Below are 27,388 nucleotides of genomic sequence, written 5' to 3' on the forward strand. Positions count from 1 at the left end.
CTCCAACCCATTTTTTTTTTTATTTTGAGACAGGTCTCACTAAGTTGTTTAAGGTCTTGCTGAGTTACTGAGGCTGGCCTTGAACTCGTGATCCTCCTGCCTCCACCTCATGAGTCGCCACTTGGTTCACACCACTGGTTGAATGTGGGCCAGGCACAGTGCCAAGAGCAGCTGCATCTGGGTTACTATAAAGCTGAGTTTCCCGGCCTTGGCACTGGTGATGGTCTAGGCTGGATAATTCCCATTGCAGGGACTGTCCTGTACACTATAGCGTGGTCAGCAGTATCCCTGGCTCCTACCCACTGGATGCCAGTGGGATCCCTCACCCTGTTAAGACAAACATGTCTGCAGATGTGGCCAAATGCCCTCAGGTCATAATTGCCCTGATTGGGAACCACTGTTCTAGAGAAACAGTCCTCTCTCAGCCAGCCTGTCAAGTGTTGGAACTAGACAGCCACCCTCCTTACAAGAAATACTTAAAGAGGCTCGGATTGTTGTTGTTTTTTGGTTTTTTTTGTCCCAACTATCTCGTCCTTCTTCTCCATCTCCAATCAGAGCCAGAAATGATATCCCAAGAAAACAAGGTTCACCATGTTGGTTTCAACTGTGGGAATACTTGCTCCTGTTCTGTTCTCCGATGGGCCCTGGGGACCTTCCATGGTGACTGCTCTGGTGGATGTGGCAGGGTCTGATGATCTACTACCCATATGTCCTGTTGTCTTTCCAAAAGTAGACATGGCTCAGCAATTCCTCTCCCCTGTCTTCCATTCCAAGCTGAAATCCCATCTCTCAGGTTTCTCCAGAGAAAATCACTGTCTGCATAGAAGGGTTTTCCAGGAAAGCCATCCTCCGGGCCTGAAGCACAGGCAAGTCCAGTGGCTGGTGTTGATTCAGCCTGGGAATCTTGAGTGAGCAGACAGGAGGAGTGATGGGGCAGCCAGGGGGTGGCACGGCTTCTGGTGGGCACTTGCTATGTTCTGCCACCCCCCACTCCACTCTTCTGCCCCTTCGCCAAAGTACTTCACCCCTGTGCCTGTTGGGCAGTCATGAGGATTCAAGTCCTCTGTTCGCCTGAGCTGGTGAGAGGCTGTGAAATTGCTGGCAGTGTGCTCAGGTGAAAATGTCAGTCTAGGACTGTAGGACCATCTTGTCTGCCTTCCTGTAACCCAAGAGGAAGGACTACCCCTCCAACTTGGCCTCCACTCGAACTCCCCCAGTGGTGAGGAGCTCGCTACCTCCTGTGACATCAAGTCCACCTGTGCCCAGTGTTCCTTATCACCTGCTTCATTACAACCACATCCTGCACCTGCTTTGGCTTCTTGTTCCCATGGCAGAGCTTCAGTCATGCCTCTTACTCACCCTTCTTTATGAGGCCATTGAGCGCATGACTTCTCAATCGCTCTCTCCCAGGTGCCCTTCTGGCACATAATCCAGTATGGCACAGCCGTCTCTCAATGTCATGTCCTGTGCTGACCATGAGAGAATAAGGGGGCCACTCTCTTGTACCCCAGACTCTGTCAATGCCATCCAGGGTGTTTTGGAGTTTGGGATAACTGCTTCCCTGGTGGGGATGCGCACTGAGACTCCAGTCAGCTGAAACTCCTCCTGCCTGGAAGATCTCATGCACCATCCCTCCCCCACCTCTCCTCCAGCTCCTGTGGGTGACTGCTGGCTGCACCTCATCCTGGATTGAGCCTGTCGTACTGATCTGGAATTCTTGATCTGCCTCTTCTATCTTAACCTTCCTTCTCGAATGGGTGTAATGTGTTCATTCCATATGCAGATAACACCACAGGAGAGAGCTGCCTGGCACACCAGGCCACCCAAGACCTTCATCTTTCCTGACAGAACTTCAGGCACCTGCTCTGCTAGTTCGAGGTGCTTCATCCAGCTCTCACCCCAGTAGCGTGCAGTTCCCTTCTCCTGAGTGGTGAGCAAGTGACTTTGTCCAGCCAGCTCTTGCCTCCCAGCATCATGTGGTCATGACTTCTCTGTACTCAAATCAACCTCCCAACCTATCAGAAAACTGCAAAGGAAATGAAGTTGGTGTGGCCCGACCTTTTTCTGCCGCACCGTGTCGACATCTGACAGTGATGGCTCCCTTCTTGCAGAACATATAAATCCAGGGTTTAATAATCCATCCTTGGATTTTGCCAGGCTTCAGAATCATCAGTCAGTCATGTCAGCAAGCAGCCGTGTCCCCCTTCATGGTAAATCAGGGTGAAATTTGCATTTCTCATGCATTTTAACTGTTTTCCACAGTTCTTCAAACAAATCCCATGGTGTAGTGACACCATTGGAGGTGAGATTGGAAGCAGTGAGAATTAAAGTTGTTCCATGCAGCTGATTCACCTGGCTGTCACCTCTACAGTCTTGTCTGGGTTGGGACCTTGGGACACCAGCTCTGACTTTGGACAGGAGGGATTTCTACAGCTGCAGCCCACATTCCCGGGCTTGTTGATATCGATTCTTTCAGAAGCAGATCTAGTTTTGATGGTGGGATTTCTGCCTCATTCCAGAATTCTTGTGCTCTGTACGTGATCACTGCACTTCTGTCATTTGCCCCAACATGGGACCTCCTATTCAGGGTTCTAGGCCTGAATAGTGCCTAGGAGCCTACCACTAGCCACCCACCTTGCTCACAGTGCCTGATTCTCTTTGCTCAAACCAGGTTTGGGATCCACTGGCCTCCTGAATCCCAAACAGGGATCTGGGCAGCTCCGCCCTGCAGAGTGCACTTCACAGGAGGCTTCTGGCCATCCTGCTCATCCTAGCACACCCAGCCTGCCCAGAACCCAACACAGTGCTGGCCAGTCTGATCTTGATGTTATAAAGTAGGTGACCCCTGACTGTATAAAATGAGCGTGGGGATATGAGTTGGCAGCTTTTAGACAGATTAACCTAATTAAGTATAGATTGAAGTTGCGGAGCCTGAGGCCCCAAGTCTAGGTAATCAAAGGCCTCCTTTCCCTATTAGGCATTTGGGAGAAGGTCATTTTCCTAACAAAGCGTGAGGACCTTCACCCATGACCAAAGGTGGACCAAAGTCTTTTGGATCACTATGTCCTTCTCCAGGAAGGAGAGCCATCTTCAGAGGAGCAGTGACCCTCCGACCTTGAACTGGGACACTCTCACCACACCACTGAGGCAGGTGCCCCTGGGATGTGAAGGTGTCTGGCTCCCTCTGGTGACCAAAAGAAATGCTTCATGACTGTGGAGCACACACTTGTGGAGTGGAGGGTGGGTCAGCCTGGGCCAGAGGTGCCCCCCCACACTGTGGGTGTCAAGGGAGTCCCAAGGAGAGCCCCATGTGATCTGAGTCCAGTTTTGTCCCCCTCCAGATATTCAGCTCTTCAGCAATGGGTGGGCTGAGCCTGGATTGGGTCTTCAGTGCCCTGGAGACACCATTCCCTGGGATTTCCGTGGGCCACAGCCTCCTGCTGCCGCTCCCCTTGCTGAGTGGTAGGCGGGAGGAAGTGCACGATCAGGGCTCACAGGACATGAGATTAGGTTACCCAGACTGGTAATCTGACATTTCTGTGCCTTGGTTTCTTCATTTGTAAGCAAGAAGTGAAGACACAGGGTTGTGGTGAGGATTCGATCATACATAACGTCCAAAGCACCTAGAACAAGGCAAGCATGTGATGAAGAGTGGTTTGCTGTTGTCTTAGCCACGGTGTCAGTAGGGCTGGGCCCATTTAGCAGAGGGCTTTCTGCTCTCATTGGAGAATACCTGAGCACGTTGGGGGATAAGGGTAAGAAATAATTACCAAGAACTATGTGTTGACCGGTGGCAGCCCTGCCTGCTGGTGCTGGGCCTATCCCCAGAGCTGGCTAGTAGGGGGAACCTGACTTTTGATACTAGGTCCTGCTGTCTCCCTGAGACAAGAGCCCATCCCTGCCTCAGTGACCTCAACTGCACCAGTCACCTGTGGCCACGGAGAGAATTCATGGTGGCTTCTAAAGCACTTTAGAGTTACAGGCTATACCTGTGAAGGTAGCAAGATGGTTAGAACTTAACAGGTAACTTCTCTTTGAGACGTGGCCAGCCTAGGAAGAAGGGGTAGCTGCTATCTTGAGGCCCAGAAAGTCCACCAAGGACGCTGGATTCTGAACCACTTCAGATGCAGGGGTTGCCTGCATGCAGCACCTCCTTGTGGTGGAAGGGGACATAACATGCATTATCTGGGCACCAAATCAGCTGGAGGCCGCTAATCAGTCCACATTCCCATAACTATTCTCTGCATCTGATTGGTCTCCCTGCTCCCTGTTTGCTCCTCTCCCACCACTGCTTTCATATCCTGCCTCCGGGTTTATCTTTCAAGTATATAGTTTGGGCAGGACACATCTGAGCCCAGGTGCTACCTGCTTCATGCAACAGGCCAACACAGCCTGACCATAGGATCTCCGTGCCAAGCCACAGCTCATCTACACCAGGGGCTCTTTCCCAGGGATGTCTGCCTCACATCCTGGTATCATCCACTTTTCTGCTTTTTCCCAGACTCTTCCCTCCTTCCTTGCTTGTCTTAAACCCTATCTTAGCTCTTCTTTTAACTTCTCAGTGTACATAGATCATTGGGTAAATTAATATCCCTGTGCCTCAGTTTTCTTACACCTGCTAATAGGGTTGAGGTGAGAATGGGATGGTGCATGGAAGTGCTGGGATCCAGCCCTCAGCCCTTGAGGGGTCAGCACCATCACCAGAATCATCACCATCCTCACTAGCAGCAAACCTGCTTTTAAACCAACTCTTGCCCTATGCTGTGAGTGGGATGTTGTCCTTGTCTGATGCTCTGCAGTTCTCCTACCACACTGAAGCTCACAGCTTTTAGGAAAAGGATTTGTCTTGTATAACCTTCAGCAACTGATTTCAGAGCCTGCCCCCTACTGGCTTCAGTGAATGGTGCATAGATACTAAGACAATATGAGAGCTCCCAGCCAGAATTCCATCCGGCGGGTCCTAATCAGGGAGTGATGTCCATAAAGGGATGTGCTGTATATTGATTCCCGCCCTGCCCCCCCCCAACATCTGACAGTCTGGGACAGTTTAATTAACAGTCCTCAGCTTACCTTATGCATCTAATGTCCTGTGCCATTTGGGCAGTACCCTAAAGTTTCCAGTACTATCTAGTACAATGTTGCACATTGTCTTAGGAGCTGTATGTTTTCTAGGACCCTGTGACAGAGTACCTCAGGCTGGGGGACTCACACAACAGAAACTAATTTTCTCATAGTTCTGCTGTCTGGAAATCTGAGATGAAGGAGTTTGCAGGGATAGCACCTAAGGCCTCGCTCCTGGGCATGCAAATGGCTGCCTTCTCCCCGTTTCCTCACAGGGTCTTTCCTCTGCGGTACACAACATTGGTATCTCTCCTTGTGTCCAATTTCTTTTTTCAAGGACACCAGTCACATTGGATTAGGACCCATCCTAAGAACTTCATTTTAACTTAACCACTTCTTTAAAGGATCTCTCCAAATATCGTCACATTTTGCAGCACTGGAGATTAGGGCTTCAACATGGCCTTGGGGGAGAAAGTTCAGCCCCTCATGGGAGATAAGCAGGGCAGGTTATAGTCCCATTTTACAGATGAAGCTGCTAAGGCCTTGGGTGGCCCTGACTGCCGGCCCTGCTGTCTCTCTAGTGCCCCCTGCTGGAGGCTGGGGTAGAGGGACAGCAAGAAGCCAGGAACGATACTCAGGTGTGGAGAAAGAGCTTCCAAGAGGTCCCACTGGGCTCACCACTCGTGGTCCCTTCTGTTGTTTATTTGGGTGGGTTTTCTGCCTGTAGGGCTCCTGCTTCCCCACCCTTCCTCTGCCAGTAGTGTTTTCCCATTTCATCAGGTAGCATGGTCTTGTCACTCCTGAGTCCCACATCTTCCCAGGAGCTTTGCAGCAGGGGACTGGGGATAGCATGTTCTCACTTGGCTTTGAGGAGTCAGCCACTCCAGCACTGCTCCCCAGCACCTGCTGTGTTCAAAGAAGGCATCACATCCAGATGCCCAGAGGCCAGTCAGACAGAGAGGTGTAAGGACATGCCAGTGCTGGAGGGAAAGAATAGAAGCTTCTGTTGGCTGAGCTGAGAAACCAAGATGGGCAGAATCTGCAGCTCAGACCACTTGCTGACCCACCCTAAGCATCCCGAAGAGGCCTGGAGGACTTTCTCCAAATGCATCGTCCTCTATAACGTAGGACTTCTGCCTCTCAGGCTGGGTTAGTAATCATTTCACAGTTCTGCAGATAAGCACAGGGTCCTTCCTTTGAGCCAGGGACTATGGTGCCCCTATGGAAGAGGGAATTTAAAAAGGCTCTTCTACCTTCCCTGAGACTAAAAATTATGGAATGCCCAATACATGGAACTCGGCTTTTGAATCCAGGCAGAATGTAAGCAGAACTCTAGAAAAAGTCTCAGGCCCAGTGCGCTGTCAAAAAAAGGAAGTGGGAGGAAGAAGAGAGGAAATCTAGGAAGGACCCTTGAGAAGGTGGTCTTTAAGGCAGACCTAGAGTGGCAAGTAGGACTCTAACTGTGCAAAGGGTCCTGCAGAAGGGGTTCAGCCTGAGGACCAGCATGAGCAAGTCCATGCTGCACAGCACCAAGGCCCTGCTGGTGTGCTAGGTGCTGATCTGTAGTCGTGTGTGCAGAGTGGTGGTGCATACTGGGCTGCTTTGGCTGGCTGCACAGATTGAGGTTCTGCCATCATGCTCAGCGACCTCAAGTCTGGCCATGCTCAGTGACCAACTGCCCCTCTGCTTTGTGGGGCTGAAATCAGCGAGTGTCCACATCCTTCCTTTTCCCATGGCCCTTAATGCATTTTACATACCAACTGCTTCTTTGCTCAGTGTTAGGAACTAAAGCTTTATCGAGGTCAGGGGCTCATTTGCTAAGATTTCTCAAACTAGCTGCAAATAAAATCACCTTGGAACTGTGGAAAAATCCCAGTACCCAGGTAGTCTCTCAGACCAGCAAAATCAGCATCTAAAATGGCAGGACCTGGGGGTTAGTATTTACTTTGTTTCCCAGTTGATTCCAACGTGCCAATGAATTTGAGATTCGGATATATTACCTAAGAGATAAACAGGTCTGATGCCATGGGAAGGGGACCAGCTCGGTCACTGTTACAGAGCACCTGACCTTAGCAGCATTAGCATTTTGTTTCGTGTATTAACTTTGCAGTGGGGATAATTCTATTGTATAAATTATGTGCAATATCTGGCTTGTACTGTTTGTTCAACAAACGGTCGGCACTGCCTCTTTCCCTGCCCCCCGCACCTCTTCTTCAGACATAAGCAAGGTCATTTACTTAATGCTGTCAGGCTGTTGGCAGTGGACGTTGGATAAGCAAGGATTGCATGTTTTGCAGGCTTCTTGCTGTTTATGGGTCATGTTTTATTCATGTGTGTATGAGGCAGAACACACCTTCTGGGGGGGAGAACTTTGAGCCTGTGGATTCAAGTTAGGGGAATATGTTTGCATAAACTGAGGGCATGCAAGGTGGGTGGGAGCTGAGAGAAGGGATGCTCTGACCTGGGATGACACTAGCAGTTGGGAAGTGGAGAGTGAGGATGTTGCCCAAGCCAGAATCTCTCTTTTTTAGGCTCGTGCTGCCCTCTAGTGGGAAAGAGCCACAGCCAGCCTGAGTCTCCTCTTCCGGAATGAAGGGACCATCTAGGCTTAGCCTGGCTGCAGAAACAGACACACTCTTAGACCAGCCATTCAGGCCTTCCCTCCTGGACCCATCATTCCTGAGGCACAAAGATAATTCTAGGAAGCATCTATATCTTGTGTCAGCATTAGAAGCTTTGCATACATTACATCCATTTCTCACTGACCCACAAGGTAGATATTCTCATTCCCAAACAAAACTGAAAAATCGGTTATCCAGAAATTGAGAAGTGAGCCAGGATGCCTACCTGGTTGGAATCAGGTCAGCTGATTCTAAAGCCCTTTCTCTTATGCTGAGACATCTATTCTAAGAACTAGGTCCTGGAGGCCTGAGGTCATGTCCACCTCCACCATGTTCATGCTGTGTATCCTTAGAGCAGCTGACTGACTGCTCTGAGCTTCTATTGTCTCATCTACAAAAAAAGCCTCATAGTCCTTAGCCAGCAATCAGGAGAAGTTGTTTGGTCTCAGATACAGTACAAAGGATGGGGAAAGCCTTGAACAGTTGCTTTAGAATGGCAGGATGATTACCTTCCCCGGGCTTTCTGAATGCATCACTTTTATAATTAAACCAAAAGATTTAAGTAGATCACTTGCCTTCCAAAGAGGTGGAAGTATTCACCTGAGCATTCCAGCCCAGGAAGATGCTATTGGAGAGAGAAGGTCGTTTTCTTGAGATGACAGCAAGCCAATCTCAGGATCCTCTTAAGATAACCACAGCCAGACTCTGAATGTCACATGCAGAAGTCTCAGCTCTGCCCTTCCCCTGCCCTGCTCTATGACACTGCTAAGAAGTCCGGGCTGTCACCTGAGACCTCAGTGTCCTTGGGTGCCCTTCTTGCCACGGAAGGACAGGATGGGAGCCGGGGTTTGGAGGCTGGGCAGTGCTTCCTGAGTGCGTTGGGATTTTCCTCTGGCACTCTCTGGAGGACAGCCACAAATGCCTGGCACTTGAAGCCGTGTGCCATCACACCTGAAATTCTATTGAAGTCAGTAATTCTAGTTTTCAGAAGGGTAGACTTTAGAAAATATTTTAACATTTTTTCCGGGTGTTTCAATTATTAGGAGAGCTATTGAGTATTTTTTAAATTATAGGTAGAAACAGACTGGAAAGGCACATCCAAGTGGATACCAATGTGAGATGCCAAGGTGTCCATTTTCTTTGTAATGATGATAGCTGAGGTTTGTTGAGCAGTTACTATATGCCAGGCTGTGTGGAAAGCCCATGATATGCATTAATCACTTAAATCTCCAAACATTCCTGCAAGGCAGATACTTTTATTATACAGCTCATGTTTGTGGAGAGCTGGTATGTTCTAGAGATGAATGCAAAGCCCTTTCTGTATATTCACACCCAGAAACCACCCCCAGGAGGCCTCAGCCCATTTCACAGAGGGGAACTGAGGCACAGCGAGCACTGGCACTGTCCTACACAGGGAAACTGAGGCCAGGAAACACTAGCAGTTCTATTTACAAACTGAGTAGAGACATAAGTACAGACCCTGGGCTTGCAGATGGCTGAGTGGCCTTTGCTTTCAAGAGTTCATGCCACAGGGTGGCAGATGCCTGTACCTCTGTCCTCTGTAGGCAATTCAGGGAAACTAGACTGCATGGCACTTTGACAAAGAGAAAGACGAAGGTTTGGAGAGAAAGGTCGACATTCCCTCCACACATGCTGCGTGTCCTGCTGTATCCAGCCAGCGAGGGTACCTCCTTGGAGACCAGGCCTCCAAGGGAGGCTGGCTGCAAGACACACGGCTGGATCAAAGTGGGATCCACAATGTCTTCCTTTTCTCATGTTCTTCTAATGCAGAGCAAAGCAATGGAGCATCATGGAAGCTGTTAGTGAAGTTCTTTGCTGTGCCCCAGTCACACAGGGCTGCTATGTCGGCTCTCCTGTATTCTTCACTACAGTCTAAAAAATATATCTTATTACATCCACCCTTCTCAGAGACAGACACCAGCACAGAGAGGCTGAAGCACAGGTGCAGGGCTCCCAGCAGATAAGTGTTGGCTCGGGAATCCACACCCATGCCAGCCCCACTGTGCAAGGGCCTCCCTGCCATGCATGTTGATTTCTGGTTACCCTGCTATGCATTCAGGTGTCTGCCTTTGCATAGTAAAGTATGGGGTTTGACTCTGCCATTGTTCCTCAGCCTTGCTTATTTGTGATTGAGTTCTCTGGGGAGACCCAGAAATCATGTGTCATGGGACAAGCTGCCAAGCATCTCTAAGCTTCTGTACTTCCCTGGATAAATTGGGGATGATGACACCCCATCCATTGCACTGTTAGAAAGAATTGTGAGCTGACAGGTCGAAATCACACAGCCCCAGTCCTCAGCATGGCACAGTGAGCACCCAGCACATAGTCTTGTACGTGTGTGGACTTGAATCACAAGTGCACAATTGGGTTTTCATGCATTAAAGATAAGCGTACAGCTTAAACATTGTTGTGTGGTGCACACTCTTGTTGCCTGTAAATACATCAATCACAAAATCAGCACCAGAGTGACCTTCCCTCACCCGCCCCCCGCCCCTGCTCCTCCTTTCTCACATGTGACCCCTCCCTGCTCTGCAGCAAGACCATGGTCCAGGATTCTGTAATATTCATTTGCCTGGATTTCTTTATAGTCCAGCTCCCTAATTTCAGATCGCTGAAGAGTTTGCTTGTGTGCCTTGAATTCTCTATAGAATTGTGCTATCTTGAATTCTCCATCATGCCGGCTGCGTCATTTTGCTCAGCAATATATCTCGATCTGTGGTTCTGATGATTTGTTGTGCATAGCCATCCAGGAGATGATGTTTTCTTTGCTGTGCAGTGTTTCCAGGGTATAGAGAGATCCCAGTACATTTATCTGTCCCACTGTGGTTGGGCGATGGGTGTCTGTTTGTCCTGGGGTTGGGGAATCTCAACTAACTGCTGGTATTCACTGTTCTTGGGTGTGTCTCCCAGTACACGCAGGCGCACTCTGTGTGGGGTGCTTCCAGGGAGTTAGAATCAATGGCACCCATCAATTAGTTGATCTTTGGGTTACTTTGTCTGCAGTTTTTCAGATACTGACATTTTGCTGGTGTGTTCAATTTACACTCCTCCAACAGTATGGAAGATATGGGGGACCCCACCTGCCCGTCCATGCTTTGCGTCCTCAGAATCCAGCCAGCGGAGAGTGGGTGGTATTCCACTGGGGTTCGAATCTGCAGTTCCCTGAATTCCTTCGAGCTTTCCTTTCATATTTTATTGTCCATTAGATTTCCTCTTATGGTTTCTGGCATTTCTTGACTGGTTTGACTTTTTCTCATTAATTGATAGTTTTTATACAGTTTAGATATGAGCCCCTTGATTTTTAGGTGTGTTATAAAAATATGTGTTGCACATTTATTATTCCACATTCCCACATTCTTAGTGGGCTCTTCTGATGAATCTGATGAGCGAAGTTCTTAACTGTAAGGCAAATCAGCTTCTCCACCTTTTCCTTTGATGGCTAGTGCTTCTTCTGTGTGAGAATTGTGAAGTCATTTTATTCTCTCATCTTCTAGAAGTTTTGTTGTTTTCCTTTTTACATCTAAGTTCCCCAGTTTGCCTGGAATTCATTTTTGCTTGTGCTGTAAGGTGAAGTTTTTGTTTTTCCTTTATAATTTAAAGTTGTTAGCCAGACTCAATGATGCACACCTGTAATCTCAGTGACTGGGAAGCTGGGGCGGGAGGGTTATAAGTTCAAGGTCAGTCTGGGCAACTAGGTGAGACCCTCAGCAACTGAGCAAGACCATGTCCCAACATAAAAAAGCCTGGTGATGGTAAAGTGCCCTTGGGTTCAATCCTGATCTCCCCCAAGTTTATTTGTCCATGTGTGTATGTATGTGTAATATACAAACACATACACACACACACACACACACACACACACACACACATACACACATGAAATTTCTAGTTGTCCCATCCCTTCTCCTACTACACTGAAATATACACAGCTTGTCATAAATCAGATGTCGGCAAAGGTAAGGGTGATTTCTGAGCTGCATCCTCTGCTTTATCGGGACATTCGCTGTTCTTTGTGCTGAAAGCACCCTGTCTTCATCATCATAGCTTTGGAAGCAGTCCTGACACCCAGTAGGACAAGTCTTGGCAACTGTTCTTCAGAAGCATCTAGACTGGTCATGGCTCTCAGCGTTTCAATAAACAATTTAGAATCAGCTTGTCACATGCCAAAAACAAGCAAAAAATATTTTCTAGTACTTCTATACATTAACTATCATGTATCATTAATAAATTTGCATAATTCTTCCTGGACCAGTAAATTTCAAATAGAAAATTTCAGATGGATTTTTTAGATTCTTGTTGGACTAGATGCATGTGACCTGACCCTTTGTGAAGGCTCAGTAGTGAGCCCCAGGGCTGCATTGCGTGTAGATGGCGGCACGTTGCATGGAAGGGTACACAGTCCTAACCCTAACCCCTTGCAGAGAGGCCTGAGAAAGAGCCCTGGGTGAGGAGAGGCAGGCAGGGTCTGTGTCCAGCTCTGCATCTCTCCTCAGGGTGCACAGGGATAGCCCGTCATCAAGAAAGTCACTCCCTCCTCGCTCTCCATGGCTTCTGTAGCTGGTGCTCTTGTTCCCACATTCTGTGGAGAGTTAGTGTGTCCACTGTGTGTCAGCAGAACTAAGGATATAAATAATTAAGGAGCCACCTCCATCTTGGGGAGCCTAACTCCCCAGGGTCTCTGGGACTGCGCCCCAGTCAACACCATGTCTTAGAAGTGACCCACCCACATACAAAAAAATGTTCCGTGGTCAGATAACAGAAGAGCTTCCTGCAGCTTCCTGCAGCATGCATGTTCACAGCTATGCGATGGAAGTGTCTTAGCCTTTAGCCCAGCACTCCCCAAGTTGCCTAATGATTGGATTAGTTTCCTATTGCTGCTATTAATAAATTACTAAAAACGTGACTTAACACAGATTTATCTTACACTTCTGGAGGTCAGAAGTCAGCGCGGGGTCTCACTAAAACTAAAATCAAGGTAATTTTTGGCAGGGCTGAGGTCGCTTCTGGGGGGCAAATCCATTTTCTTGCCTTTTCCCAGCCTTTAGAGGCTGTTTGAGTGCTTGGCCCCTGTGCCCCCACCACTTCATGGGCAGCGTGACTCGTCCAGTCTTTTTCATGAGGCCATCTTTCTGGTTCTGTCGCCACAGTTCCAGCTGACACCTCTGCCTCCCTCTTCCACATTTAAAGGACCCTTGTGATTATGTTGGGGATGATCCAGTATAATCTCTTTAAGGTTACCTGATTAGAAACTTTAATTCCATCTGCAACCTTAATTCCCTTTAGTCATTTAAGACCACAGTCCCAGTTTCCAGGGATGTGGCTGTGGACATCTTTGAGGCTGTCATTCTGCCTACCAGCAGAGGCTGAGTCAACTCATGAGTCCGCTCCTCCTCCTTCAAGGCACACCTGGCTCAGCAGCACCTGCATCTTGTAGGGCTAGGTGGGGGCGGAGCATCTCTCTGTGTCTCCAATTCTTTTTTTTTTTTTTTCAGCATTGAGCACATTATTTATTCTTCATAGTGCTGAATGGTATGGGTATAATTTTCCTACTTTATAATTTTTTTTTATTGGTCGTTCATAACATTACATAGTTCTTAATACATCATATTACATGGTTTGATTCAAGTGGATTATGAACTCCCGCTTTTACCCCGTATACAAATTGCTGTATCACATCAGTTACCCTTCCATTTATTGACATATTGCCTTTCTAGTGTCTGATGTATTCTGCTGTCTGTCCTATTCTCTACTATCCCCCCTCCCCTCCCCTCCCCTCCCCTCCCCTTTTCTCTCTCTACCCCTTCTACTGTAAATCATTTCTTCCATTTGTATTATCTTGTCTTACCCCTCCTTTCCTCTTATATGACATTTTGTATAACCCTGAGGATCTACAAATACCAAATGACTCCTTTGATATAAGGGGAGTAAACAAGGACAGGGTAGGGACGAAGAGCTTGAGAAGAATATTTACATTAAACAGGGATGAGAGGTGGGAGGGAAAGGGAGTGAGGAGGGAAACTGCATGGAAATGGAAGGCGATCCAATTCTTGTCCTAAGCTGCTCCTGGCAGCATTCCAAAAGCCGGTTTGATTCCTTTCATCCTGCAGAATGCAAACCCCACAAGGGCAGGGATTTTGTCTGTTCCATTCACTGCCATATCATACTGCCTGGCATATGCTAGGTGTTTGATAACATATTTTTTGATCCACTAACAGTGGTCGGTAGTCTCTCCAATAAAACAGCAAGTTTCTTGAGGGCAGGATCTCTTTGACCAGTTCATCTCTTCTTCCCCAGGGCTTCAAAGCAGCTGGTGCTCAATGAAAGACTGTCTAGCATGGGGGGAGGCAAGCTCACCAGCAGGGTGCCATTTCCTGCAGGAATTTCTCACAGTCCCTACTTGGGCTAATCTGGCACATCCAGAAACCCCTTCAACCTCTGAGCACAGGTTGAGATAATCAGCTTTTCAGGAAAATTTGCAACTGTGGTTCCCAAACTTCCCCGTTTCACTTTGACAGTGTCTCAACTATATTTTTCAGTGAATCTGCATGAATTAGCTGATCGTCTTATTTATTAAGCAGTTAGGCTCAAACTTGCTATTATGTCCTAACAACATAGTAGCTATTTGAAAAAATAATACACATACATTAAATAAAACTCTTTTTATCTTTAACCTTAATCTCTTACAGGGGACATGCGTCCTGGCTGGAAATAACATAGCTTCTCAAACCTTGAAATCAGATTAGATTTGTCATCCTCATTTCCTGTTCCAACTGATTTACATAAGTACTTTTTCTCATAGCAACTGCAGAAAACTCAACTCTGTAAAGATCAGATGTCATCTGAAGGAACATGGTGTGAGCCACTGTTGAAACCACCAGCTACCTTGGAGGAGGAGTTCCATGAGTAGTGTGTGACTTCCGGGTTAGCTTTCCATTATGCTTGGCCAGCAGTGTCCAAGCAGAGAGTAGACTCTGGCCACTCAGTCTATCTGTGTCCTGGGGAAACTGACCTCTGCTCCTTCCCAGTAGGCATCCTCTCCTGGCCTGGCCTGTTCTCAGCTGGAGCTCATCTCCCTGAGGATGGCCTCAGGAGTGAGGCACAGAGGTGACATGAGTTCTAGAAGGAGGGGGACCAGGGACCTGGGTGCACACTGGCCTTTATTGTAGGAAGAGAGACAGGTGTCATCTGTCTGTGACATGAGCTCTGGAAGGAGGGGTTCCAGGGACCTGGGTGCACACTGGCCCTTCACTGTAGGAAGAGACAGGTGTCATCTGTCTAATGGGCACTTCTATGGCTCTTGCTGTGTGCTATGTACCAGGCACTATTCTAAGTGCTTTTGTAAATAGTAGGTCATTCAATCCTGACCATAGCCCCATGAAGCTGCTCTCATATTACGCTCATTTTACAGATGAGGAAACGGTACAAGGAGTACCTTGTCCAAGGTTCACAGAGCTAGGACATGGTGGAGCTGGGATTTGGACCCAGGTTCCTGCCTTCACCTGCACTCTTCCCTCAGTGGGTCTGGAAACTTGGCTTCAGAAGCATCCCTCTCCTTTTGGATGTGTGCTGCCGGCAAGGCATGGGATTTCTGGGATCCCATTCCTTCTGCTGTGAAGGGAGCACAGTAAATTCACCCTTGAGTCATTGAAAGGATTGGAGGAGACTGTGTGTAAAGTGCTTTCCATTACACAGGGTAAAAGAAAGAAAGACGTCTTCACATTTCTCAGGCAGCCTTCGTGTAAAGGAGCCTGGAGGACAGCAGGGGGCAGCACTAGGCTGCAAAAGAACATTTTCTCCTGGGCCTGAAGCACTACCTATTCACACAGGGATCCTGGATCTTAGTGCCTGAGATCATCTGTTTCTCATCCGTTTAAGCAGAACATTTGAGGTGATTTTGCTAAATGAGTAAGAACAAAATCACAGATTGACAGAATTAATTCAGTGGAGAGCCACAGACGCAAATTCAGAAGTAAATCCATGGTCAGTCTCACACCTCAGGAACCAACTCTCCCTGAAGACGCAGGGCTGTGCCCTCTGCAGCTGCACTATCTGAGGTGCTGCCCTGGGATATTGGTGAAGCGGAAACGGTGCCTCCTGGTGATGTCTCCCTGAGGAAGAGCCACTTAGAAAGTGACCCCCAGAGAGTCCAACTGAATCTCTGGAAATGGTCTTCTCACACAAAAAAGAAAAAGAAAAAAATTGTTCCCTACCCTTTTCAACTCCAAGTTGTATGGAAACCTAGCCCTCTTCCAGAGGAGCTGGAGCAACTCTTGGTTGCTCCTTGCTCACCCATCTGCATCTGCAGGCCACTGTCCACCTGAGCTGCCAGAGCTTTTGCAGGCCCACTGGGCCCTGCAGCCCCAGGATCAGCAGCTCAAGGGAAGGCCAGGACCTGGGGAACAGTCAGCATTCAGGAAATATCTATCAAAAAGGAAGCTGAGTTAAACAGATACAGCCTGTGGGTTTTCGTTTGGAATCAGTACTTTTCCTAGGATCATTCAAAAGTTTTGTACAAAATTCCAGGTACTAGATCCATCAGATAATTCTACACGGACCAGGGCCAGCCATCTTCTCAAATCTTGTGGACAAATGAGCTCAGAACAACTGTAACTGCCAAGAAGACAGTGACACACAAATGGGGTGGGGTGGGGCTTACAAAATCAAAATTAGTAAAATGCCTAATTAGCTCTTCTCAAAGCATGTCGTTGTGTGAATTTTGTTATTTGCTAAATTTAGTGAACATAAACATTTCATTACATTTGAAAATAATTTGTGGCTTACATTTTTTTTCTCACTTTGCAAGAAAGTTTGCACAATGAGTGCTGAGAAATCTTAGCAAACCGTGAATTCCATGAATTATCTAAAGCCACATAAACACAAAAATCAAAATTATAAAAGTCCTTTGAAGTTGTTGATGGCAGGAAAACTATTAATGATAGATGTGGATCTTTTTTTTTTTTCATGTGTTTGATTTATGGTTGAAGTCCCCCAAAGGAATGTGTGCTATGGCCTACAAATATCTCTGTCAAAGCAATCTATCAAAATAATATAAAATCCTGGCATAATATGCAGGACTTTAATGGATTTTCTGAAAATGAGAAATCCTGGATCTTCTCCTCTCAGATGTTTAGACTCATTCCTGTAAGATCATTTGTAATAATCAGACATCTCATCTGATCAACATAAAATGATCTCCTTGACCTTTGATGATTTGCTTACTAAATAGCTTCTGATTTTAATCTAACCTTTCGTCTTCTTTCAGGAATCCTGTTCACAATGTTGGTATTTGGACCTGCCTGTGGATTTATTCTGGGCTCTTTCTGTACCAAAATCTACGTGGATGCAGTCTTCATTGACACAAGTAAGGAGCAGACCTTGATTTCTAACCACCACGTGTGAGCATTTCCTTCCTCGTAAAGGAGTCTTCAGCCTCTAGGCTTCTAAAACCTTCCTACTAAGCTACAGCCCTGTATTAGTCACCCTTCTGGTACTGTGACAAACACCTGAGGTAATCGACCTGAAAACAGGAAACGTTTACTTTGTCTCATGGTTTCAGGAGCTGATCTGTGATCAGTTGGCTCATTGCTTTTGAGCTTGTGGTGAGGAAGCACATCATGGTGAGAGCAGAGCCGTTCACCTCATGGCAGCCAGGAAGTGAAGGCAGAGAGAAAGAGAGAAAGAGATCAAAGTCCCAATATCCCCTACTGGGACACATGACTTAGCTTCCTTCCATCAGGCCCCAACGCTAAAGGTTCCACCACCTTCCACAGTGCCACAGGCTGGCTTTCATTCTTCAGATCTGTATTTTATTTTCCTCATCTGTAAATTAAGCAATTCAATAATCACATCTGCCCCAGAACTCTCTTTAAGAATTAAGTGAGAGGGTATATGTGGAAGGAAATGCCTGGCATTTACTCATTGCAAGTTGGCCCATTAACTGTATGAAAGCCTTCCTTGCTGAACTGAAAATTGTAACACCTGTTCTGGAAATGTGAAGTTCAAGTTGCCTTTGGGATCAGTGAGACAGATGACTTAAAAATGCTTTCTATAAAATCACTGTTGTGATGGGCTTTGTCAGGAAACATCCTGCTCGAAACCATCTTAAGAGAAACCTATTGTGTTCTTAACCAGAAGAACAAATGTGTTTCTTACTTTGCTCTGTGATCCTGTGTGATTGAACAGTGTGCTAGTCAGCGTGGGCTTAGGTGATGCTGTGGTCACAAGTAATTCCCAAATCTAAGTGATTTTTATCCATCCAGAGTTTATCTGGGTCACACTCCCTGTCCAACATAGGTTGGGGGTGTTAGAGAGTATGGGACTTGTTTCATTGCTCTAGGATAACAGAAGCTCCATCCTGACCCCTAACTTGTACAGTTGCCACGGCAGGAAGCCAGTCTGTGACATACTACACAAGGGCTCTTGAAACTTGTGTTCAGAAATGACACATATGATTTTTACTCATTTGCTGTGTGAAAAAATGACCTCAAATTTAGTGACTTGTGCATTTTTTATCTCTCATTTTTTTTCTGTGGATCTAGAGTACAAGAGCAGCTTAGCTAGATGGTTCTGGCTCTAAGTTACTCAGGTTACAATCAAGGCATTGGCCCAGTCAGCAGTCATCTCAAGTCCTAGTGGAGAAAGGATCCACTTCCAAATTCATGCCTTTGGTGTTGGTAACCTTAGAAGGTCCATTTCCAGGCTGACAGCCCTGAACCTCTACAGGGGTACTTCACCAGGAGCAAATACCTAAAGAGAGAATGTAAGAGAGAGCACCTAAGATGAGGAGCCACAGTCTTTTTATAACCTCATCTAGAATTGGCATCTGATGACATCTGCTGAACTCTGCTTGCTAGGAGCCAGTCATTTGTTCACTTCCACTGTCAAGCAGGAGATAATTACACACAGACATGAATACTGAGGGACAGGGATCTTTGAAGACCATCTGAGACACTTTCTACCCCATGTGGAAAAAACTCTGTCATGTGCCTGAAAGGGAATACTGCGTTTCTGTGTAGTTCAATGAGCAATGAAGCGCAGTTCCTCTCTAAAAACAAAAGGGAGAAGCCATACCAACTTTTCATGCTGATCTGTTCTCAGGATCAATAAGAACTCTCAGTCCCTGGGTTCCCAATCTATCACCTTTCGACAGTGCTAAATTTACTAATTCACCCCAAAGAAATAATGTGGTTTTAAATCCAATCAAGTCGCTTTGTGATTCACTCCATTAATCGCACTGATATATTTACTTGTAGCTAATGACATTACAGATTTCCAAGTGGAAAATAAAATCAAGTGCAGCCTTATTTATTCTTGTCAAGTGCTGGGAGGTGGTGGGATGCCACTGCTTCCCGCAGCTGGCTGGCCTTTTGAACCCCACTCCCAGCAGGCAGCGTGAAGGGTGGGTTGGTGAGAGAAACACCCAGGAAGGGAGCCAGCGGTCATCTTGCTTGTAGGGTCAGGAAAGCCAGCTCTCAATGCTATAGCACAGGACAAGAGATGGGAGGAGGATAAGGAAGGGAAAGCTGACCTGAGGGAAACTTGAAGTAGCTGGGCTACATACTCTGCCTTTGGCATATAATCCATGGCTCCTGGAACCAAGCTTGTGAATGACCACAATTTGAGCCAGAAAGAACTCAGGTATCACTTTCTTCCAAATATTTCATATTCCCATTAAGGAAACTGAGTTCCAGAGAGGGAAGGAGAGGGACCCAATGTGAAGGGTGCATCTATATAAAACCCAGGTCTCCTGAGCCAACATGCAGGTGTCTACTTCAAGATTGCTCTCACCCAGCTCCCCAATGAGAAAGAGATCCAAACAGGGAAATCCTGCAAGTACCATCATTTGGATCTCTTTTCTCAGTGCCCAGAATAACCAAAGAAGTGATAGACAGGTAGCTTGGCAGGGTGGGGTTTACTTGTATACTCTCAGAACACTCAGCTTGATTAGGCTATTCCTTCAGCCTAGAATGCTGTTCCCATCCCATTCTGTTAACATATTTGCTCACCCTTCAAGGCTCAGTGTGAAACAATATCATCTACAGTTCCTATCTCATTGTCAGTTTGTTACCTCCCCTAGGCAAGACAGATGGGCGATTTTCCCTTCTGTCAGGGCATCTTATGATTGGCAGTCTTCTTCACTCCAAGTTGACAGGGGACTTCCTGGTCTGTTTCTGGGAAATGGAAGGATGCTTTGTGAGTCACCATCTTTGTTTGCATCTTTCTCCAAGGTCCCGAGGTTGGTTGTTGGTGCTGCTCCCTGCCAGGAGAGGGCAGAAGAACACCATGTGTTCTGTTATGGAGTCAGCCACAGAATTCTACAATTTCCAGCAATTTTTATAATTTCCAATTTTGTGACCAAAAACTTGTCATCGATAAGTGGATTTGGCTATATTTTGAGGAAGGGATTCTCCATACTTTAATGCCTTCCCTGTATTTTCCTCACTTAATATAAAAGATAGCCTTGCTTTAGGACTGTTCAATAAGCAGGAACATGACCTGAAGCCTGAATGTTGAGGGGCTAGGGATATAGCCACATATTTCTAAAATCAAAGCTGAGAGCAGGGGGCCTGGAGAGGCAGTGGCTTCATGTGGAGGCAGCAAGGTAGGTCACAGAGGACCTTCATGTGGGTAGCGGGCGGGGGTGCGGGAAGAAGTTATCTTCCCCCCATGCAGCCTGGTGGCAGCTGGGGAAGCAACTCAGGAGGAAGAGTCTGGAACAAAATCTGGTTGGAACCTGAGAATAGGTGCGGCAGGGCTGCAGTGGAGGGGTTGCTCGTAGGATTGGGCTTCTGTGGCAGGAGAGGTCCCATGGGACAGCTCCTCTGGAGGCTCACCTGGCTGGGCCTGGACATGGGATTCTGTTGCCCCTGCCTTTCATCTGTTTGATGGCTATGGGGCTTCCTTTGCCTCTCTTCTTAAGGAGAATAGATCCCTCCTCTGAGAGCTGCAGGGAGAAATGATGGTCCTTGCAGGATTTCCCTGTTTGGATCTCTTTGTTAGATGAAAACTCAGTTAGGAAGAGGACCTTGAAAAAGAGAGGACTTAGTTGCAGAGCGTGCTCCCGATCGTTGAATTGACCAACCTTGACGGTGTGGACTTATTAGGTGAAGATCAAGAACAGCAGTGGCCACGAACTGATCACTTACTGAAGCTGCGCATAGATTGGCTTATTGGAAACTCAAAGCCTTATCTTGGGAGTAAGGGACCTGCTATTGACAAAGCTTTATCATGCACAGGGTAAGAGTCTGGGTATAGGACTCGGGCCTGAATCCGAGACTCCTGACCTGGGGGATGTTACTCCTCAGGTGTCTGTGTGCAGGTGACACAAGTTAATCACTCAAAGCACTTAGTGCCTGGCATACAGTAAGGACACAATAAACGATAGACCAAGGAGGAAGCTGAGCTGTTAACTAGTTTCCACAGCCAGTATGGGATAGATCCCGGATGCCACCCCAGGCTTATCTTATCCCAAACCCCACACCTAGCCTAACAGCTTGCTTTTCTGAAACCTGATTTTCACCAGAAGGCTGCTCCCTTCCATGGACAAAGGCCTTGCAGAGCTCACCTGACCTCACCAGCACATCCATATCCTAAGGCACCTGCCAGCTGGCCCTGAAGACAGCTGTAAGGTGTTTGCATCTGGAGCAAAATATGGCCATCTGTTTGCTCCACAAAAAAAGGTCAGCAAGCTGAGCACCTCCTGCTCTGCCATTCAGAGAGCTGGTGCCACTGCCAGCCAGATCCCTTCATTTTGGACTGATTAATCCAGTGACTGGGATCCTGAATGTTCCCTGGCACCCTCCACACCCCTCCCTGTCTCCAATTTCTAATTAGGTTTGTAACTTAATGATACTCCTGGTGTTCTGAAGTCCCATAGCAAAAGTTTGGCAAAATAAGTTCAACAAATAGGTAAATGAACTTTTTTTTTTTTTTAAGGCACCCAGAGAGCTGTAGGGATGTTTACACACCAGGAAGAAGTAGAAATGTCCTTGTTTGCTTTGACCTGCTTTTCTCACAATCTCAGGTTTCCTCATGGGTGGACTGGTTGATGGGTGTTAAACTGGTTTAAATCCCATTATGAGTGATTTCCTTTAACATTGGAAATGGATGGGATTCTCAAAGGGCCCCATAGGTGCACTTGCCCCTCCTCAGAGAAAGCAAACAGTGTCACCCACTCACTCAGCTTACTCAATGCAAATAATAAAAACATCCCCAAATTCAGATGCCCAAAGGGAAACATTAGAAAAATGGATCTTATAAAGAAAAGACCCTTCTCTGCCCAGGGACTTCTAAGCAAAGCCAGGCCCAACTGTGTCTGGTCTCTTGGCAGATGGGCCTACCATCATGGTGCACCCAGCAGGTAGCTCTCCTGCTCTGCTCCTGTCCTTCCCTCTAGGTTATGCTGCAGTAACAAATACCCCTGACACCTCACGGCCTTAAAGTCCTGAAGGTTTGTTTCTTGTTTGTATTATACATCTAAATTTCTACCTGAAATAAATAGCATGTTTTACCAGTGTCTATATTGGCCAAGTGATAGACACGTGGCTAAAGGAAATGAGTCCTCTGAGGAAATCATTCCTTGCTCAGGATTTCCCTTCAGCTGGGGATACTATCCTGCCCCATTCCGCTCAGCATCTTTCTTCATCCATGCATCTGACTTCATTGACCATTTGATGCATTTGACTAAATGAGACAGATTGGTGCTTTTCTGTTGTGCTCTGAGCATCTTGCTGACAAAAGCCTTCATTAAAAGGCTGAAACTGCAGTAATTTTTTAAAGTCAAGACATGAACTAGAATCAGGTAGAAAAAAAAAAAAAAGAGGTTTTCAAGCCCTGCCTCCACAGAGCAGGAATGTCTATTTCTTAAGTCTTTTGTACTAGGCAGGGTACGCTAGGTTATGTCATAGTAACAAATACCCCTGACATCTCAGTGGTTTAGAGAACTAAAGGTTTATTTCTTATTCATACTGTACAACCATTGCAGGTCCATAGGAAATCAGGTTTATTGTAGCCTGTCAGATAACATTTAGGAGGAAGAAATTTGGGGATTCATAGGCCAGTTGTATACTCTTCCACACAGAAGTGACACATGTCCCCTCTGCTTATGTTTCATGGGCAAAACTCTGGCACATGGCTACATCAGACTTCATAGAGTCAGGAAAGTGTAATCCCCTTGTCCCTGGAAGAAGAGGCTCTCCGAATGCAGACACTGCCAACATCTACCACTCCATTGTTTGTCAGCCTGGGTGGGAAACTCCCCCTCAGCATCAGTAATTCTGGAACAGTCTCTACTGAGCCTTGGCAATGGCCAGGCAAGTGGAAGGAAGTTTTTCACCACAGCTAGCCAAAATGCCTCATAAAAATAGTATTCATTGTGGAGATGGGTGGAGAAAAGAAGTTTCCAGACTGGGTTCAAGCGTTAGTCATCTTCCCAAAATCAGATTGGAAGTCAGTCATGAAGCCTACCCATGTAGAGAGCAGACACTCCAGAGCCAAGTGATTTCTCCCTTAGGGTCTTTCTCTCCCTGCCACAGTGCTCTGGGTAATTGAAATTAAGGGGAGGGGGGAATCAATACTTCTCAAAATAGCCAATGATGCTTTTCCTGATCTACAAAATCTTGCCCTCCACCTAGCTCCCTGCGGACCCCATTTTCTGGCTTCACCCAAAAGGCAAGTGTGCTTTGGTTCTAACACAGAAGATGCACTCTTCCCTGTCATTCAAACTTCCAGCCAACCTAGCCTTTCCGAGTACATGCACATACCTACAGGAGCAGGTCCACTGGTTACACAAACAGCTGCCTGCCACCCCCACTGCCATTTCTCTCCCCCGGATGTTTTCTCACACTTACAACAGAGTCACTAACTTCCTGTGACTTTCCATGTAGGACTGTTTTTGTTTCCCCAACAACTGCTAGGTTTTCTTTCTCTTTCATCACTCACATCTGCCAGGCTCCAATTCCCCCTTTATGAAGCCTGTAGACAATGCAGGGGAGCTGGCAGCTCCCTTTGTTTTCATTCATTGCTTAGCAGCAGGTGAAGAAACAGTAAGTGACTAGTGAAACAGTCCTCTTCAGCTACCCCAGGCAATTTCACTTCCTTTTCTCTTTCCTCATTTGCATAAAAATGCTTTCAGGATCACCTTGTATTTTCCTATGCCTAAACTTCTTTAAAAAAAAAAAAATCCAAATATTTAACTGCTCATTTATATACAAAGAAACATAAATGAAAATAATAAGAGATGCCACATGCAAAAAACCTACTACGTGCCAGGGATTCTTATGATCTCTCATCCTTGCAACTACTGTAGGTGGATGCCATGTTTATTTTGCTGAGGCCCAGGGAGTGCTATGGCTAATAAGGGGAAGGGCTGGGTTTCAGCCCCCAAGTTCTCTGAAACATCTGGTCCCTGGTTAATGCCGCTGGGTGTACATCCAGGACAGAGATCAACCGTGTTGCAGAATCAGCTTGCCACCTCTCCAAAGAGCTGGTGGTCTTAGGCCCACTGTACAAAGCACAGGAAGGAATCATTCACCCAGATCGCTGTAGGGAGCAGAGTGCAGATTATCGAGGGCAACAGTATAGCAGAGTGGTAGAGTGTGGGCCTTTATGGGCAAATACTGAGGTTATAGTTTTCCACTCTGTGAACCTGGGCAGGGAACCTAACCATTGTGAGCCTCAGTTTCCCCATCTAAATAAAATCAGATAGTGAATAGGCAAAATAGGGGTCATGAAGTTTCTCTGCCTTGTAGAATTGCAGGGAGGGTTGACTGGGACATAAATGACTGTGCTCTGCATAATGGCTGGTGCAGACAGACACCCTCTGTAAATGATGGCTGGCACCATCATTAGTGTTAGCTGAGGAGTCTTCAGGGAGAGCGCTTTATAAATGCTGAAGTGTTCATCTGGTGTCTGCAGTCATTACTCTTTCCGGAGCTGACCATCCATCTGGTCCAGGCCTGCAGACCAGTTAGTCTTAACTCATGTGCCGTTCCCTAGGTCTCCAAGAATTTCCTTCTGGGCTCCAGGAGCATGGTTTATCATCAAAGAGCAATTCTTCTGGGAATGATGCTTTGCAGGGCAGCTGTAAAGAGAAAGAAGGAAAAATACCAAGGAGAAGGCTGTAGTCTGTGTTCCCATGACTTCAGCTGGCAAGTCAAAAATAACAGTCCAGTGAAGCCAAGCCACATACAGAGGGTGCCTCTAAGCACATGAGCTGGCTGCAGAGCTTTCTCGTAGAGGGACAATGCCAAACCACAGGCCACCAACAAGGTTTGAATTAACCTGTCCACTGGCAGGACCCAAGCCCTAAAAAACAAGCTGGTATCCATTGGCTACTCCAGCATGTGCCAGACACGATTCTGAGCACTTTATAGCTGGTGTGGTTGGTTGGATTTTCCCAGTGACCCCATAAAGTAAGTATTGTCATTGTCATCAGTGTTATATAGATTAGTAAACTGAAGCATGGTAAGTTAAGCCACCTGCCTGAAGTCCTGCAGAAAGAAGAGACACGAGTTTTTCAACCACGGCACCTCGAGTGTACATGGAAGTCCAGCCCTGTGCTCTCCGTCTACTTTCATTATCTTCCCTTGGAAGCTGTAAATCTGGTTTAAGACAGGGAGAGGGCCCTTGAATGGGATTTCAGATGAGCTGTTTGGGGGGTGAGTGTGAACAGACCTAGTGAAAGCCTACCCTCCAACAATAAATGTTGCTTTATGTTTTCACACGCACACCTTGGCAGCGCTGCTAAGTCAACCAATTCCAGCTTAGATTCAGAGGCATCTGGCTTCTCACCGGTTTTGTTTAGACTGATATAAACACAGGGTAGACAAGAAAATTAAGGAGAGAACGTGATCAGTCTCAGGCTCCGAGAGAAACCGAAGCGCTGACGTGGAACCGATGGGTTTCCTAGACCGGTGGCCCAGTTCTCCCTCCCTGGTCTCTCTTTTATTTTTTTTTTATTTATTTTTTTCCATTTTATTTATTCTAATTTGTTACACATGACAAAATACAGTTCAATTCACATTACAAAAATGGAGCACAATTTTTCATGTCTCTGTTGTACACAAAGTAGAGACACACCATCCATGTTTTCATACATGTACTTAGGGTAATGATGTCTCATTCCACTGTCTTCCATGCTTCCATGCCCCATCCCTTTCCCTCCCTCCCCTTTACCCTATCTAAAGTTCGTCTGTTCCTCCCATGCTACCCCTCATCTCCATTATGAATCAGCCTCCTTATATCAGAGGAAACATTTGGCATTTGGTTTTTTGGAATTGGCTAACTTCACTTAGCATTATCTTCTCCAACTCCATCCATTTACCTGCAAATGCCATAATTTTATTTTCTTTTTAATGCTGAGTAATATTCCATTGTGTATATATACCACATTTTCTTTATCCATTCATCTACTGAGGGGCATCTAGGTTGGTTCCACAGTTTAGGTATTGTGAATTGGGCTACTATAAACACTGATGTGGCTGTGTCCCTGTAATATGCTGTTTTTAAGTCCTTTGGGTATAAACCAAGGAATGGATAGCTGGGTCAAATGGTGGTTCTATTGCCAGTTTTCCAAGGAATCTCTATACTGCTTTCCAGAATGGTTGCACCAATTCACAGCTCCCCCAGCAATGTAAGAGTATGCAAACAAACGGCATGGTATTGGCACCAAAATTGACTGGTAGACCAATGGAACAGAATAGAGGACACAGAGACAAACCCACATAAATACAGTTATCTTATATTCAACAGAGGCACCAAAAACATATGTTGGGGAGAAGATAGCCTCTTCAACAAATGGTGCTAGGAAAACTGGAAATCCCTATGCAACATAAGTCCCTGTATCTCACCATGCACAAAACTCAACTCAAAGTGGATCAAGGACCTAGGAATTAAACTAGAGACCCTGCACCTAATAGAAGATAAAGTAGGCTCTACTCTCCATTATGTTGGATTAGGCCCCAACTTCCTTAATAAGACTCCTCCCTGGTCTCTTTCTAGAGCCCTTGAACCTCTGCAATGCAGAGCCTCTGCTGCTCAAGTCCTCAGCAATATCTCCATGGCTTGTGTGTCCCCGCCACTCACCTGAGCTCTCTCCTTTTTTTTTTTTTTTTTTTTGCAGGTAACCTGGACATCACTCCAGACGACCCCCGCTGGATCGGAGCCTGGTGGGGTGGCTTTCTGCTCTGCGGTGCCTTACTCTTCTTCTCCTCCCTTTTGATGTTCGGGTTCCCACAGTCCCTGCCCCCACACTCAGACCCCGCCATGGAGAGTGAGCAGGCCATGCTCCCAGAAAGAGAATATGAGAGGCCCAAGCCCAGCAATGGGGTCCTGAGGCACCCCCTGGAGCCAGACAGCAGTGCCTCCTGCTTCCAGCAACTGAAAGGTAAGGGTAGCTCTTCCACCCTTGGTCCGAATAATAAGGAGATAGAAATGGGAGGGGATGCCGGAAAGGGTGGTACTGAGGACTGGGTGCTAGAGGACTTGAGTGGAGGCTGACTCACATTTGTTGTGCATGACTGCCCCCTACAGCCCTGTGCCTATGGCCAGACTTGCTTGCTGAGAACAAACATAGTCAGCATTTACTGCTGAAACCCCAACGGTTAATGTAGGACCTGATGTCCAATAAGCATATGTGTCTATAGAAGGAAGAACACAAATGGGGAGTAAGGAAGCAAAACCTGCCA

General features: G+C 46.7%; 1 protein-coding gene across 2 annotated transcripts in view; it reads left to right on the forward strand.

Annotated features, from left to right (window-relative positions):
* Slco3a1 (solute carrier organic anion transporter family member 3A1) overlaps positions 1–27,388 on the forward strand; it is a 297,126-nt gene that overhangs the window by 208,092 nt on the left and 61,646 nt on the right. For both annotated transcript variants that reach the window (XM_026394053.2, XM_026394052.2), the window contains exons 3-4: positions 16,966–17,064; positions 26,824–27,087. In XM_026394053.2, the coding sequence (XP_026249838.1) occupies positions 16,966–17,064; positions 26,824–27,087 (363 nt within the window). The remainder of the gene's footprint in view (positions 1–16,965; positions 17,065–26,823; positions 27,088–27,388) is intronic.

The sequence above is a fragment of the Urocitellus parryii genome, chromosome 6, assembly GCF_045843805.1.
Source record: "Urocitellus parryii isolate mUroPar1 chromosome 6, mUroPar1.hap1, whole genome shotgun sequence".
NCBI lineage: Eukaryota > Metazoa > Chordata > Mammalia > Rodentia > Sciuridae > Urocitellus > Urocitellus parryii.